Source organism: Marmota monax, unplaced genomic scaffold (assembly GCF_021218885.2).
Source record: "Marmota monax isolate L192 unplaced genomic scaffold, Marmota_monax_Labrador192_F-V1.1 WCK01_AAM20220418_F8-fsc00023, whole genome shotgun sequence".
In the NCBI taxonomy this organism is placed as follows: domain Eukaryota; kingdom Metazoa; phylum Chordata; class Mammalia; order Rodentia; family Sciuridae; genus Marmota; species Marmota monax.
Window position 1 is genome coordinate 13,197,248 of NW_026692907.1, and position 16,210 is coordinate 13,213,457.

At 43.2% G+C, this 16,210-nt stretch overlaps 1 protein-coding gene across 2 annotated transcripts in view; it reads right to left on the reverse strand.

The window, feature by feature from the left end:
- The window catches only part of Jak1 (Janus kinase 1), a 130,265-nt gene that overhangs the window by 10,985 nt on the left and 103,070 nt on the right, over positions 1-16,210 (reverse strand). The window contains exons 11-15 of one of the 2 annotated variants that reach the window (XM_046450840.2): positions 14,050-14,236; positions 5,707-5,813; positions 2,824-2,967; positions 1,830-1,917; positions 475-602 (exon numbers count right to left, since the gene is read on the reverse strand). In XM_046450840.2, the coding sequence (XP_046306796.1) occupies positions 475-602; positions 1,830-1,917; positions 2,824-2,967; positions 5,707-5,813; positions 14,050-14,236 (654 nt within the window). Of the gene's footprint in view, positions 1-474; positions 603-1,829; positions 1,918-2,823; positions 2,968-5,706; positions 5,814-14,049; positions 14,240-16,210 lie in introns of both variants that reach the window. The other variant, XM_046450839.2, reaches the window with a different exon arrangement.

The window sequence follows — 16,210 nt, forward strand, 5'->3', positions numbered from 1 at the left end:
GCATCACTTCTTCACATCATATAATGTTCCCTGACTTCAGTTTTCTCATCAGTGAAAGGGAGATAATAGTGGAGCATGTCTCATAGGGCTTTGTGAAGATTAAAGTGACTAAAATCTATAAAACGGGAATAGCTATCCAGGATAGCATCCAATAATGTTCTTGCTGATGGACGCCAGTAGTTGCGCTCATTCCCTCAGCAAGCCCTGCACAATTCCTAGCCAGTCCGCATCCTGCGTCAGACACCTCTGGCACGATACCATTTTCTTCTGAACAGGACTCCTCAGTGCCTGCAGAACAGCTCAAATTACTCTCTTCACTAAGTACCAGACACATCTGTGTTCAATCAAAGAGCCCTGGTGCCTGGAACCCAAGCACAGGGTCTCCCACTTGCTTACCAGCACCTGCTTCCTGCCACCCCCACAGGAGCATTCTGGTTTCTGCTGGAGATTACCACATTATGAGAATATTCTTACCAAGTAACTCAGGGCACTGGCCAGCTGTTTGGCAACTTTGAATTTCCATGGTGTAGTGAGGACATCACTTTTCCGATGCATAAAGAGATCCAGGGGTCCCCCCTCCACATACTCTTCCACCATGATATCTATAGGTATGAAAACAGCCACATCTGGAACTTAGATCTGTCCAGGACAGTATTTTGCCTCATCCCCTTATAAGAGCCCTCTTTAATGGACAGTACTGTGTCAACTTACACAGATATCCTTGGGAGATACAAGTGACAGAGTACTTCAGAGTTGGACAGACCTGGGTTCAACCCCATGCTCTTCCACTAATTTGGGTGATCTTGAGCAAGTGACAACCTCTTTGAGTCTCAGATCCCTCATCTGTAAATTCAGAGATAGCAATACCTACACCTCACAAGAGGTGTAAATGGGGAGGGCCAAACGTAATGAGGCATGGAAAGCCTTGATTAAGTATCTGAACACACAGAACAAGGGCTCTGAGAACAGTGCTGCCACTATTGCTACTTGTTTTTTGGTGCCAGTGACTGAACCCAAGGGCACTTAACCACTGAGCCACATCCCCAGATCTTTATTGTATTTTATTTACAGACAGGGTCTCACTGAGTTGCTAGGGCCTTGCTAAATTGCTAAGGCTAGCTTTGAACTTACGATCCTTCTGTCTAAGCCTCCCAATCCCCTGGGATTATAAGCATGTGCCACCATGCCCAGCCTATTGCTACTCTTACCACACACTGCCATACAGAGGTCAGGTCACTCAAGTGACAAAAGGTCCCTCTCAGCAGGACTCATGTAAGAACAGCCCATACTACTGCATTCCATAGCAATATGCTTGTGGTTAAATGAAAGTTCTTCCAAATTTATGTCAGAAATTCAGGCAGATGCCATCTGTTTCTAGAGGCTTCAGCCCCAAGACAGGTGAATAGCAGTGGCTGAAGACCCACCCCTCTACAGCCTGCCATCAAAAGAAGGTAGAACTGTTGGTGGTTAAAGGCAGCCAGTCTCAACAGGCCATCCAGCTGCTTGGGCTTACACTCTGCTTTCACCACCCCAATTCTTACTACTCTTTCAGAGAGATGGCCTCATCTTACCTCAACCTCTTGGTCTAGCACAGTGTGGGCCCAGAGTGATGAGAAGCAAGTATTCAAGAAATGATTGAAAATGGTTTTAGTTCCACAGGCACCACCATTAACTTATACAAATAGCTTGCTGAATACCTTGATTTCTTCAATTGCCAAAAAGCAAGAATCCTGGGTACCATAAGGGAGGAATCAGCAACCCCTACCCTCCAGGGTCTTTATAGTACCCACACTCCCAGCCAGGGCCAGCCTGTGAGGGGACACACTCACTTTCCACATCTCGGACACAGACGCCATAGAGGTACACAATGTGTTTGTGGGAGACCTGTCTCATCATGCTGGCTGCTTCAAAGAAGGCCTGAGGAAAAACGGGACAAAAGAATACCTGGGGTCAGCCTCCACTGTTGGGGGAAAACCCATGAACCACCCACCCCCACCCTACCCCACCCCCGCTGCCAGGAAAGCTCACCACTGACAATACCCCAGGTCCTAAAAACTGATCCCCTGGCCCTAACTCATTAGAGGCATTATCAAGCCTTGACCTCTAGGCCAATCAGGCTAGGATGTGGGATTTACTTAGAAAATCCAACAGGTTGCACAGCAAGGTTGTTGGGACAAGCTGACAGTCTTCCCATCAGATACTCTTGCCTACCTCTGGTCCTTTTGGGGAAAACAATGTTTAACACTACATTAGAATAAAAGGGAGGGCTGTGGTTGTGGCTCAGAGGTAGAACGCTTGCCTAGCATGCGTGAGGCACTGAGTTCAATCCTCAGCACCACATAAAGTAAAATGAAGACATTGTGTCCACCTATAGCTGAAAAATATTAAAAAAAATAAAGACAAATAAAAGGGAAACCAAGATAGCAAATCTCCACTCCCAATTTGGCTGTTTCCCTCCAACATCCTGGATCCTGTGACATCCTGGGTAAGTCATATGAATCCTCTAAGCTTTGTTTTCCAATGGGAGCCCTGGGCTATATTAGGAACTCTGAGACCACTCAGCTTGTCCCAGAACTCTACAGTACTGCACACAGGCCTAGTAGTGGGGAGGGGAGGGAAGCGAGGGGACAGGCCAAGTGTGAGGGGCTGCTCAACCCACCTCATCTTCAACCCTCCATCACTTATTCTACACACAAGGTATGAGACTGTATTAAAGAGAGGAAATCTGACTGAAAGACAAGTGTGAGAACCACTAGCCCAAACCAAGGGCAAAGGTTCTTCTCAATCCACCGCACTTTCCCCAGAAATAGGGGAAGCACTTGCCAGAGAAATGTCCCTGTGGCTGGGGTCTAAGACTTTGAGGATCACTTTTATTCTCTTCTCTTCAGCAGCCCCTTCATCGTCCTTGTAATCCACCAAGGTCCCAGAGTAGATGTGTGTTCTCGTGCCTCTGCCAAGGTGATCACCCTGATGAAGGAAGCAGAAGGTTAGGTGACAGCTCTCATAGTTGTATGGTGTCCAGATTTAGGGAAGAATGTAGAGAACTCAACATGGACAGGATGGGGCAAAGGCAAAAAAAAGCCCCAAAGCTCACAGCTTCTGGAGGTTTGTCCCCATCAGGTCCCCAGAGGAAACAAAAAGCAGCTTGGCCAAATACAGTTCGGCAGTTCCTGGGTCCCCAAAGAGTCCCCATATTCCCTAACATCTTCTTGCTTTCTACCTTGAAGACTAGCCAGTGGCTAAAACCAATCCTGACCTATCACTAAACTGCAAGATCTCATCAACAGTCAGCCATATCTGTCCCATCTCAGGGCTCCACAGCAAACACAGGGAGGACCCAACTAGGTTACTCCTCCACTCTCAGGCTGGGGGACAAAGTGAATGGACTTGAAACTCCTTGCTTTACTGCTTATTAGCTGTTAACTCGGGATCATTCCTTCACCATGTGTAACCTTGCCTGTTCTCTGTAAATAGGGATAAAAATGGCTCTTACCTGATAAGGTTGTTCTAAGAATCAAAAAAAAAGTACTAGATATAAAGTGTGGGGTAGAAACCCATCACTGGACCAACGTGTTTTTCCTGGGAGCCTTCTAGGCCAGGTGGTTGCTGTGTCTCATAGTGGAAGCATTCATTCCCATCCACCTATCCAGTGTGTGTGTACGTGGGCATGCAGACTAAGCTCTAAAAGTAGTGATACAAGTTATGGCTGCATTTGGCCCAGCAACCCCATAGCAGAGGAGTAGGTGTAAAGATGGAGGTATTGCTACAAGGATTGGCCCTCAGCTTCCTCACACATGAAAGAAGACTAGTGAGTGGCAAGAGGATTAAATGAGATCACTCGTGCAAAACCCTTACCATATGACCTAAAGATCCTTCCAGTTTAAGCTTCCAACTTCAGATTTTTTAAATTCTTAATATTTGGAAATCAAAGCATGATTCATGAAACTTATGCAATATTGAGCTGTTGACATTAGCCCCACAAAACTTGTAAATCAAAGCGGTATTATTCTATGATCCTAGGACTACTTAAAAATGCAGAAAATGGATTGTTGCAGATATCTAAGGAATTATCCCCCCAGAAACAAATTGTTGACCGTGTATAGTAATTATCACAAACACTACCATTTGTCATCTGTCACAGCAGAATGGCCATATATCTACACTATCTGCTATATCTGGCAAGGTCCTATGACTATTCATTAAAGCTGCATCTGTCATGAAGTGATCCATCAAGGTTATAGAAAGCTGTATTCCCAGAACATCCCGTAAAAGCCATATGCTTTTAGAATAATTACTCTTACTCAGAAGGGTTACTTATTTCAGTGGCCAGGTCTTGGCACCATACTGTCAGGATCCCTCAGCAACCCACAAAGGCCCCTGCATGTCCACTCCAGCATCCGTCTCCACTGTTCCTTCTACCCTGCACAGTTACTTGCTGCTCATCCTCTAGGACTCTTCTTTGCTGCTCCTTCCCCCAGGAGGACATGTTATCCTCCCAGTACTAGGTGATGTTCCCATATTTTGCTGTACTTGACTACATTAAGATTTGTCTCTTCATAATTACCCACTTAAGGCAGACAAAAGTCCATCTCCTCTTGCTGGACTGCAAGTCTATTGAGGGTAGTGACTGGCATGTGTAAATGCTTTGTCACTATTGGCTAAATGGATGTAGAAGGCATGGAATATGACAGTTATCATCTCAGAGACTCAAAGGCAGTGAAAGAAGGCAGGCCCCAAGTACTGTGTCAAGTTCTAGACTGAAAATAGGCTACAGAACTAAAGCTCTGGTGATTTTAATCTTAGGACACAGCTCTCACCATCACCAGAGAAACAGAGAACAACACTGGTGGACCTTCAGTGAAGAAATCTGGATTCACTTAAAAAGGTTCACTAACAAATGGATCTAGGTCTGCCACCCTCCCCCAGGTTCCTTCACAGCAGTGAGCCCATGACTTGTCCTCCTGCCCGCCAAGGTGTTAGTCTCTTCCAGAAACTAACTAACAGTGTTACTAATTCCTTCTCTCTAAGGCTGCTGGCATGTGCTCTGCTTTGACACCCCATCCCCTGGCTCTATCTAACAGGGCTGGGGAAAAGGGTAGCTAACAGAAAGCAGGATTTGTTCTGGGCTTCACATCCCCAGCCAAAACCTCGGGTGCTCTGGGCCTGCCTAAGGCAGTAGATTCTGGGGAAAAGGCCTCCAAAGACTGGGACACTGATCTGAGTCCCCATGCTGGGTCCATTTCTCAAGCTAGTTTTTACCCTGTCACCTCTTTGTGTTCTTTGTTCTCACAGCTCTGCTCCTTGTGGAAGCACCAGCAGAAAGAACAGGAATAAAATCTAGAAACGCTTTCACATAGCACATTATGGGGTAGCAAGGGACTTCAGTCCAGGCTCCCCTGTGGAGACCAGCTCCTGATGCCCATTAATGCTCCCTCACAACCAAAAGTCCTTCTACTCCAGGTGACCCCATGAACCTTGACCAATCTTTCTTCAAGGCCAAGTGTTTATGAGAAGTATCAGCAAGGCAGGTAGGAGGGATAATGCTAGGTGAATTCCTTTAACTGTGAAGGAAAGACCCTTTTTCTTTTTCTACTATAATTTCCCCAAACCCAGACTAAATCTGTCATCCCACCCCCCAGCAAATATCCAGCCTGCTTTCCTGTGGGAAGTCAGAACCAAAGCTGCACCCCTGTAGCAACGACTCACTTGAACAATATCTTTCTTGAGGATCCGGTCAAAGCTCAGCTGGCTCATGGGGTAGACAGGCTGCCACTCCTGGGCCTTCTTGGTGGCCACCAACAGATTGGAGATTTCTGTGGAAGAGATTGGAGAAGTCTAAGCATAGACCCAGCCAGCCAATGTGTGCTAAGCTCTGGGGCTTGCTGAACAGAGTTGTGTGCCTTTATTAATTCACTTAACAAATAATTTATGGGTAAGTACTTAATTCATGCTCTCAAGAAACTCAGAGACTAATAATAGAGTCAAAACTAACCAAATAATCAGCCAATCATATGGAAAGCTACAATTTGTCCAGCTAATCTACAGGACAGACCCAACATGCTTCAAAGTCCATACAGCAGGACTGTCCCTAAGATCAGGGAGGGTTTCCCTAAGAAAATTAAAATTTAAATGTAAGAATGGAAACTTCAAGTAGTCAGGGCATGTGTCTATTTTATTTTCTGCTCTACTTCCACAGCCCGATACATGATGGATGCTCAACGAGTATTTGGTTTTTGTTTGTATTCATGGTGCTGGTGATTGAACCCAGGGCCTGGTGTATGCTAGGCAAGAACTGAGCTATACCCCAAGTCCTCAGCAAATATTTGTCCAATGTATGAATGAACAACTGGGGGCTACTTGATGGAAAAGAGCTGGGGAGAGAGACAGAAGTTTTGGGCCTAAGGAGTGCTGGAATCCTCGAAAGGGGTTTTTATGTAAGGTTTTTAAGGGGGTTTTATGTAAGGAAAGGAAAGGCGACCTAGAAGAAAGTCCTGTCTAAGCCTCTCTGGGTTCAGCAGTGCTAGCACCAAGGAGGTACCTCCCAACGCTCCCTGAATATGCAGGTTAGCGGTGAACCATTCCCCAAATCCTACTGATTCAAATAGCAACTTGACATGATAGTGCACCAAGCCAGGGAACTAGTGGCTGACTGGGAGTTTATAGTCCACAATTTGAAGCCATGAAGTAGCTTTGGGAGAAGTGAAGACCTTGCAGACACAGTACTGTCCCCCAGGGGAACCCCTGCGACACAGACATGGTCACTGAATGTATGTGTTTATTTTAGCTAAAGCACAGCCATTAGGGAAGTGATGACTCAAATGCTTTTCCCCCTTCTGCTTTTCTTCAGAAGACAGGAAAGAGTTTGGGGAGAAAATACAGCCATTTGAGTCTAGATTCTTGGATTCTGATAAAGGAGATTCTCAATCAAAACATCTGTAGGAATTATGAGGCAGGTCCACAGAGGTTGCACAGATAAACTGGCAAGCAATAGCTAATGAGCGCCTGGTCCCCATGTAGGCCCTAGGACTCCAATGCAGTCCCTCAAATCCTCACTCCCTGCAGAGTAGCGTTCCCCCAACTTTTCTATTTTAAGCTCACATTTTCTGACTGGTTTCTCTGTGCTGATCACTGCTCTTAGAGCACTGCTCACACTAACTCCTCTGTTCTCTTGACAATCCTGAGAAGTTCAACTCCTGTTACCACTTACAAATCAAGAAAAGGAGACTCAAAGAGATCAAATGACCCATCACAATGATGTAGCTCACAAATCTCAGACACAAGAGTCACACAGAAGTTAGAGACCTCTCTAGTCTTTTATCTTCCCAAAACATGGCTTGCCACAGTGGGGGAACAAATATGAGTTACAGAAACTGGCTGCAGGCAAAGGCTCCCCTTGTCACCACATCTTGGCTACTATGTTTTTCAGAGGCTACTCCTTCCATACTATTTTCCTGACTCCACCCTGTTCCCTGGGCAAAATCCCATTTAAACATGTATCACAGGGCTGCCCTAAGGGAGGGAAGGCAGCAAAATACGGCCACCAGAATGGTGTCCACAAGGCAGAGGCTAGGCAGCAGAGCCACATGGGAAGTTAGGAAGGTAGAAAAGGGGCTGTTCATGGGCTGGTTATTGGTATGGGTGTTGCAGGGAAGCCATTTTATCTCCATGAACCTGTTTTCTCACTAGAAAATGAAGGTACCAGTTGAGCCCTCATTGGGTCATTATAGGGGACAGATGAGATAATACACAACAAGGACTTTCTCTAGTACCTATGTGCAGCAAAAATTTCATCACTACTAGCCACTGTCATTATGACCAGTCACCATCAGAGTGGTCCGGCCTTGTGTAGCAGATGATGTTAAGGTTTAAGTGTGAGGTGTTCCCCAAAAGCTCACATGTGAAACAGTGCAAGAAGGTTCAGAGAAGAAATGATTGGGCTGTGACAGTCTTAACCCAATCAGTGAATTAATCCCCTGATAGGGATTAACTGAGTAACTAAAGGTGGGTAGGGTGTGGCTGGAAGAGGTGGGCATTGGGGGCGTGGCTTTGGGGTACATATTTATATCTGGCAAGTGGAGACCTCTCTCTCTCTGCTTTCTGATCATCATGTGAGCTGCTTCCCTCTGCCACATTCTTCCACCATGATGTTCAGCCTCACCTCGAGACCTGAGGAATGGAACTGGACTTCTATGGACTGGGACATTTGAAACCATGACCCTCCCCCCCCCAAATAAACTCTTCCTCCTCTATATTTGTTCTGGTTGGGTCTTTTAGTCACAGCAGTGAAAACGCTGCCTAAAACAGACTGTGAAGTCCTTTTCATCAGAGCTGAAGGGAAGAGAAGTCGAGCACCACACCTGCCTGCGCAGATGAGGGTATGTGAGGATGGTGGTAGATCTTTACATACTTTTACCACAGTCACCCTCACAGGTGGATATGGGCATTGGGCTGGACAAAGGACAGAGATGGTGGCTTTGCTTAGCCATCATACCAATTCTGAGTAGCATCCTGTTTTTTCACTTTGCCTTTATTTATCTCATGATGAATTTCTTGGTTGCATTTTCAAGTAAGAAATTCAGATCAGGGTGTGTGGCTGTTGGCAGTCTGTGGTTAGGATAGCAAAGGAGATAAACAACCCAAAATGACACTCTCCTGTCACATTTTCAAGATTTTACCACTTCTCTAATTTGCAGGTGGGAGATGGAAGAAAAAGGAGTCTAAGCCTCATGTAGCGGCCTCCTCCTTCTTCTCCCCACCACCAGGCACACCTCTGTCCTTGCCTTCAATATCAGAAGAACTGGCCTCTGCCCAGGAGTCAGGCTGACTGAACCTGCATCTCTGCAAAGACAAAATGACGTGGTGGGCAGGAATCAGAGGTTGGAATTAATTGACCTAGAGTCACACAAGGTGAGTTAAAATCCCCACTCGCCCTCTTACCTAAGTGGACCCTGGCCAAGTATAATAGGGATAACAACGTACAACTGGGTTGTTTTGAGGATTAAAAGACTTAAAATATGAAAGCCTGTCACACAGCATCTGGTAAACTTTATTAACAAGGTAACCATTAATATTATGATTTATGGCCACTATTATAACTACTTCTGATATTGTTAGCCATGAAACCTTGAGCAAGAAACTGAACATGCCTGAGACTCAATTTCCTCACCTTTACAATAGCTATAAAGAACTAGTATGATGATGAAAGAAATGAAATATGCATAATTGCCTGGGACAAAGTAGATAGGTGCCCACCTACTATCATATCATATCTATCATATCAACATTACATGATAGATACTGCCACAATTATCACTTGATGCATATTGAGGTCACTGACTCTTTGCTGGGCCCTGTGCTTCTCATGAGTTACAGAGTGATGAGTGCGACCCAGATCCTATCTTGAGAGTTCATAAGCAAATGTAAAGGCAGACACTAAAGACCCTTGAGCTGAGTTTCAGGAGCCCCAACAAAGGCCATGTGAGAGAGATGCAATTCTGTTTCTGTGCTTCTCCCTCCACATCTACTGGCTCCCAGATCTGGGCTACAGAGGTGGCAGCTACATCAGAGGCCTCCTCACTAGAACTGTGTAAAGAAATCACATACTATGCTCTCTTGCACCAGTCCTATTCAACAAAGTTCTCAAACCACTAGCTAGAGCAATTGGACAAAAGAAAGAAAATAAAGAGATATGAATAGGAAAAGAAGAGCTCAAACTATCCCTATTTGCCTATGGAATGATTCTATATTTAGAAGACCCAAAAAACTCCACCAGAAGCTTCTAGAACTCATAAACAAATTCAGCAAGTTAGCAGGGTATAAAATCAACACACATAAATCAATTGTGTTCCCATACGCCAATGACGAATTAACTGAAAGAAAAATCAGGAAAACTATCCCATTCAAAACAGCCTTAAAAAAAAATAAAATAAATAAAATACTTGGGAATCAATCTAACAAAAGAGGTAAAAAATCTCCACAATTAAAAACTACAGAACACTAAACAAAGAAACTCAGAAAACAGAAAGATTTCCCCACATTCTTGGATAGGCAGAATTAATATTATCAAAATGGCCATATTACCAAAAGTGTTATACAGATTTAATGCAATGCCTATTAAAATTCCAATGATGTTCTTCATAGAAATAGAAAAAACAGCCATGAAGTTCACTTGGAAAAATAAGAGGCCAGGAATAGCCAAAACAATCCTTAGTGAGAAAAGTGATGCAGGAGGCATCACAATACAAGACTTTAAATTATACTACAGAGCTATAGTAACAAAAACAGCATGGTATTGGCAAAAAAACAGACACAAAGACCAATGGAACAGAAGACACAGAGACATACCCACATAAATATGGTTATCGCATACTAGATGAAGGCACCATAAACATACATTGGAGAAAAGATAGCCTCTTCAACAAATGGTGCTGGGGAAAACTGGAAATCCACATGTAACGAAATGAAATGAGACTCCTCTCTCTCACCCTGCACAAAACTCAAAGTGGATCAAGGACCTAGGCATTAGACCACAGACCCTATGCTTGTTAGAAGAAAAAGTAGGCCCAACTCTCCATCATATTGGCTTAGGAACTGACTTCCTCATAAGACTCCTAAAGCACAAGAAGGAAAATCGAGAATCAATAAAGGGGATGACATCAAACTAAAAAGCTTCTTCACAGCAAAGGAAACAATCAAGAATGTGAACACAGAGCTTCCAGAATGGGAGAAAATCTTTGCCACCTGCACCTAAGATAGATCATTAATCTCCAGGATATATGAAGAACTCAAAAAACTTAACACCAAAAAACAACCCAATCAATAAATGGGCTATGGAACTGAACAAGCATATCACAAAAGAAGAAATATGAATGGTCAAAAAAATATATGAAAACACATTCAACATCTCTAGCAATTAGAGACGTATAAATTAAAACTTTCCTGAGATTCTATCTTATTCCAGTAAGAATGGCAATTGTCAAGACTACGAGTAACAATAAATACTGGTGAGGATGGAGGAAAAAGGTACTCATACATTGCTTATGAGATTGCAAATTAGTGCAAACACTAAGGCAAGCAGTATGGAGATTCTTTAGAAAACTTGGAATGGAACCACCATTTGACCCAGTTATCCCACTCCTTGGTTTATATCTAAAGGACTCAAATCAGCATATTACAGTGATGCAGACACATTGATGTTTATGGCAGCTCAATTCACAATAGCCAAGCTATGGAACCAACCTAGGTGTCCTTCAATGGATGAATGGATAAAGAGAATGTGGTATATATACACAATGGAATATTACTCAGCCATAAAGAAGAATGAAATTATGGCATTTGCCAGTAAATGGATGGAACTGGAGACTATCATGCTAAGTGAAATAAGCCAGTTCCAAAAAACTAAAGTCCAAATGTTCTCTCTAATATGTGGATGCTAATCCATGACAACAAGGGAGGGTGGGGAGAATATAAGTCCATTGGATTAGACAAAGGGGAATAAAGAGAAGGGAGAGAGGAGGGGAATAAGACAGTAGAATTAATCTAACTTTCCTACTTTGTATATGAATACAAGATCAGTTTAACCCCACATCACGTACAACCACAGAATAGAATCCTAATTAGAAGAAGTTATACTCCGTGTATGTTTAATGTGACAAAATAGAATGTACTGTCACATACATCTAAAAAGAACAAATTTTTAAAAAGAAAAAAAAAGAAATCACATCCTAGACTCCAGCCTTCTCCACTCCTGTGGATGCTGTTCTCCACTTCCTCATCCTCACCTAGAGACTCTAAAGCACTAGAAAAGTCAAACCCCCTTTTACTATCTGTAAGAACAGATTATATGAGTAAAAGAGTCATTGTATTTTAAGGTTTCAACATGTTTTGAGGTCTCACAGCCAACTGGCAGATACGTTTTGCCCCTGCAGAACATCTTCAAGCATAAAAATAAAGGCTTCAATTATCCCCAAGGCTGGCAGGAAACCCTATCTGATCAACAAAAACGCAAGTCCTTCCTCTTTCACCAAGCCCCTGGCTGAGACCAAAACATGATTCAAACATCAAGAACCAGGCCCCTTTTGTGTTCTGACGCTGTTTGTTCTGCCTACCCATGTCATGAAGGCTCATAGATAATTCCCTTAAAAAAACAAGATGATCTCGAACAACAGGGTTCCTCCAAGGATCTTCTGTTGATGCTTACTTGGGAACATGATGTAGCCCCTACTTTGAGGCCTAACTCTTCTGAGAGAAGGATATCTGACCCATGCAAGGAAGTATCTTAGGGTGGGGAACAACCAAAACCCAACACTTGTGGAATCTGGCATTCAGGTTAAACCTCGCACTCAAACCCTTCTCTGACCTTAACCTTCAAAGAGATCCACTTCACTTCTTGGTTTTCTTATCTATAAAATGAGGTTCTTGCCAGGCATGGTGGCACATGCCCCTAATCCCAGCAGCTCAGGAGGCTGATACAGGAGGGTCACGAGTTCAAAGCCATACTCAGAAAAACACAAGGTACTATGCAACTCAATGAGAAACCCTGCCTCTAAATAAAATACAAAATAGGGCTGGGATGTGGCTCAGTGGTCAAGTGCCCCTGAATTCAATCCCTAATACCCGCCACCACAAAATGAGGCTCTTGACCCCTAAAGTGTCCTTCCCATTCTCACACTCTGAAAGACAATGAATTCTTTGGAACATCACTGTTCATGTGGCTTTAAAAGGTGGTTCCTTCACCCTGTACACTGATTTTACCCCTTGATCCTTCTATGGCCCCCTATTGCTGCCTACTGAATAAAGTCCCAGCTCTTGGTAAGCAACCAAGGCCTCTTATGATCTAATATCTAACCACCGTTCTTTATGTCTCCACCTTCACATCAGCATCCCCCTTCCCAGAGTCTTCCTATAGCCCCCACATTGACCTTCACTGTACCCTGAACATGCTCCTGGTTCTGTTAGGGAGGGACATACCCTCACCTGTCTGGCACCTCCAGCTTATCATCTAACACAGTTCAAGGTATGCCTCCTCCACACAGTCTGACGTGCTACAACTCAGGGATGTTGTACATCTCTTTCTGCCTCCAAAGGTACCATATATGTGGGCTAATTTAAATGCCCATCACATAAGACAACGGCATCACTTACCTGTAACATTTTCTGCATTGGCCTGGAAATCCTCAAAAGAGCAGGGGCTGGGTCTTAGGTATTTCTGATTCTTTTACATTATCACAGTTATTGGCCCACAGAAAATGTGCCAGGAATATTTCTCATATAAATAAACCAATGACACAGGGATTTCTCAAGACACTTCATCTTTTTAGAAAGCAAAGAAATAAGTTTCTGCTTACTAATCCTGAATATGCTTCTTTGTGCAGCCCAGCTAAGATCTTAAGAAAAAAATGTGTTATGGTTAGATTTAGGTGTTCCCCAAAAGCTCATGTGTAAAACAATGCAAGAAAGTTAAGAGGTGAAATGATTAGGTTGTAAGAGTCTTAACCAATATATTAATCCACTGATACGGATTAATAAGAGTCTTAACCAATATATTAATCCACTGATAGGGTGTGGCTGGAGGAGGGAGGTCATGAGAGGTATGCCTTTGGGGTTTATACTTTGTCTGTGGTGAGGGGAGTCTCTCTCTGTTTCCTGGTACCAGCTGCTTTCCTCTGCCATACACTTCCGCCGTAATGTTCTGCCTTACCTTGGGCCCTGAGGAATGAAGTCCACCATCTATGGACTGAGATCTCTGAAACCATGAGCCCCAAAATAAGCTTTTCTGCCTTTAAAATTGTTCTTGACAGGGCTTTTGATCACAGCAGTGAAAAAGCTGACTAAAATAAAGTATATAACTTTTCTAAAGAAAATGATAACACCCAAGAGGTAAGATTTGAGTTGGGGGCAGACTTGTAAGAAAACTCAAAGAAAAACACCTAGAACCTATGGGAAAGGACCATTCTCTTTAACCCAGCCAACATCTTTTGGTCCATCTGAGTCTTGAAGCATTAACAAGGGGCAAAAGACATCACTGAGGGGATGCACAGAAAGACAAACCTCGAGGCTTGGGCTGGCAGCAGCGCTTCAGCACAAAGCTGATGTTGTCTGTGCGCAGGATCTGCTTCTTGAGGTGGCTCATGAGGCCTTCCAGGGTGGGGAAGTTGCGATCTGAGCCATGCAGGCTATAGCGGCCCTTCTGTACCTCGATCTGAAAATTCTTGAATTGCTTATGGGTACCCAGCACCTGCTATTCAGAAAAATGTCCAGAAATTACTATTAAGAATGGCGCCCAGATAAATGTACCACGGGAATGTAAGATATTAACATTAGGGGATACTAAGGAAGAGTACAGAAACTCTGAACCATCTTTGTAACATTTATGTACTTCTAAAATTATTTGAAAATAAAATTTTACAATTAATAAACCAACAAATAAGTAAATAATAAAATTGGGATCTAGAAGGCAGCACTAATAAAAGAGAGTTTACACTATGGCACACAGAACAATTATTTCTACAGAAGCATCACTGTTTTTTTTGTTTGTTTGTTTGTTTTGTTTTGTTTACCTACCTGTAAGTTCACGAAAACACCAACCTTGGGGGCTGGGGTTGTGGCTCAGCAGTAGAGCATTTACCTCGCACGGGAGAGACCCTGAGTTCGATCCTCAGCACCACATAAAAATAACTAAGTGAAATAAAGGTATTGTGTCCAACTACAACTAAAAAATAAAAAATAAAAAAACCACCAACCTCACAGTACTATGGCTAAATGATATGGTACATTTTCAAACTTAGTATGCACTTTATCAAGGATAGCAAATACTATGCATGAAATAAGAATTACAATAGAAAAATTCATCCAGGAACTCCTACAAACTAAGCCCTTCCACACCATAAATGTACCTGAGAACTATACTGGGAGCTGGTATTTGGCTGTCTGTCTATCCAGGTTTAAGGTTCTATGGTACCACAGAAAGGGAAATATAAGCAGAAGTTTTCCTTCATGGACTCTTTCTGTACAAAGAAAACTATTTTAGTGGTTAAGAATGAGAGCCAGGAAGATCTACTTATTGTGTAAAGTAGGACATGATATTTATTTAAAATCTTAATGCCTCAGTTACTTCATCTGTATAATAGGATAACCTTGCCTATCTCAAAAGGCCATTGTAAATCTTACCTAAGAACATGTAGGTAAAATGTTTAGCACAGTGCCTAGTGAACTAGGATAAGCAGAAAGATTAGTCATATCTGTGAGTGCTCCTTTCCCAATGCAGGTCATACAATCACTGACTGATCTCCTTGGTACAGCACAGGTCGATTCTTTCTCAGAAGGAGGTTGGGCTGTCTCATGTGCCCATTCATCTTGTAAATATTAAACTTCCTTCAAAAACTGATGAATAGGCATCCTGTGAAGGCAACAAGACTGACAAGTTCTGAACCATAAAGCTGGTATCAGCCCTGAGGCCCAGCTGTATGGGAACACCCCTAGGCAGGCAATGGCCCCTGGGACTTTGCCCAGGACACCTGGTAGCACTGGGTTCCTTCTGCCATTTCCTTTTCCCACTCTTGACAAGAGTCCAGTTCCCAGGGGTTCTCTTGTGCTTTTCCTTCCCATGTCTGAGGTCTACTGTATATAATGGCTGACTTACAACTCAAAAGCACCTCTCTCTCCTCAGTTCTCCCAGTTCAAGTTGAGCTCAGCCAGGACTTGTAAATATATGTGGTCAAACTCTATAAAACTCATTATTTTCTAAAATATTCCCCTTTGTATTTGGGAAAAAAAAATGGATGAACAAAAGTACTTAATACTAATTTTGACTAAAATCTTAGCATTTGGGATTCCTCTCATATCATTCTCAGATTCCAGCCACATTTGAATGTCTAATAGACACTTACTCATTGTCAAAACACGGGACACCAACTTTTTTGTTACAATGTCTGAAACTATCATTTGGGGAAAATTGTTAGACCATGCTTGGGCACTTGTTCATGTCACAGAATGCTGTAGACAGACACAATTCCAGGTCTGTAATGATCCTGGTACTGAACCTAAAACAAACCACTCCAGGTCATCCCATACTACAGATCACAGGTGTCTGGTGTGAATTGGTTTTATGGTCATGTTCTACCTTCCAGAGCCAGAGTGTGCCCCTGCCATGGGAGGAAGGAAGGGTGGGGAGAACAAAGAACATGGAATCTGGTGCTCAGGAGCAAACTCC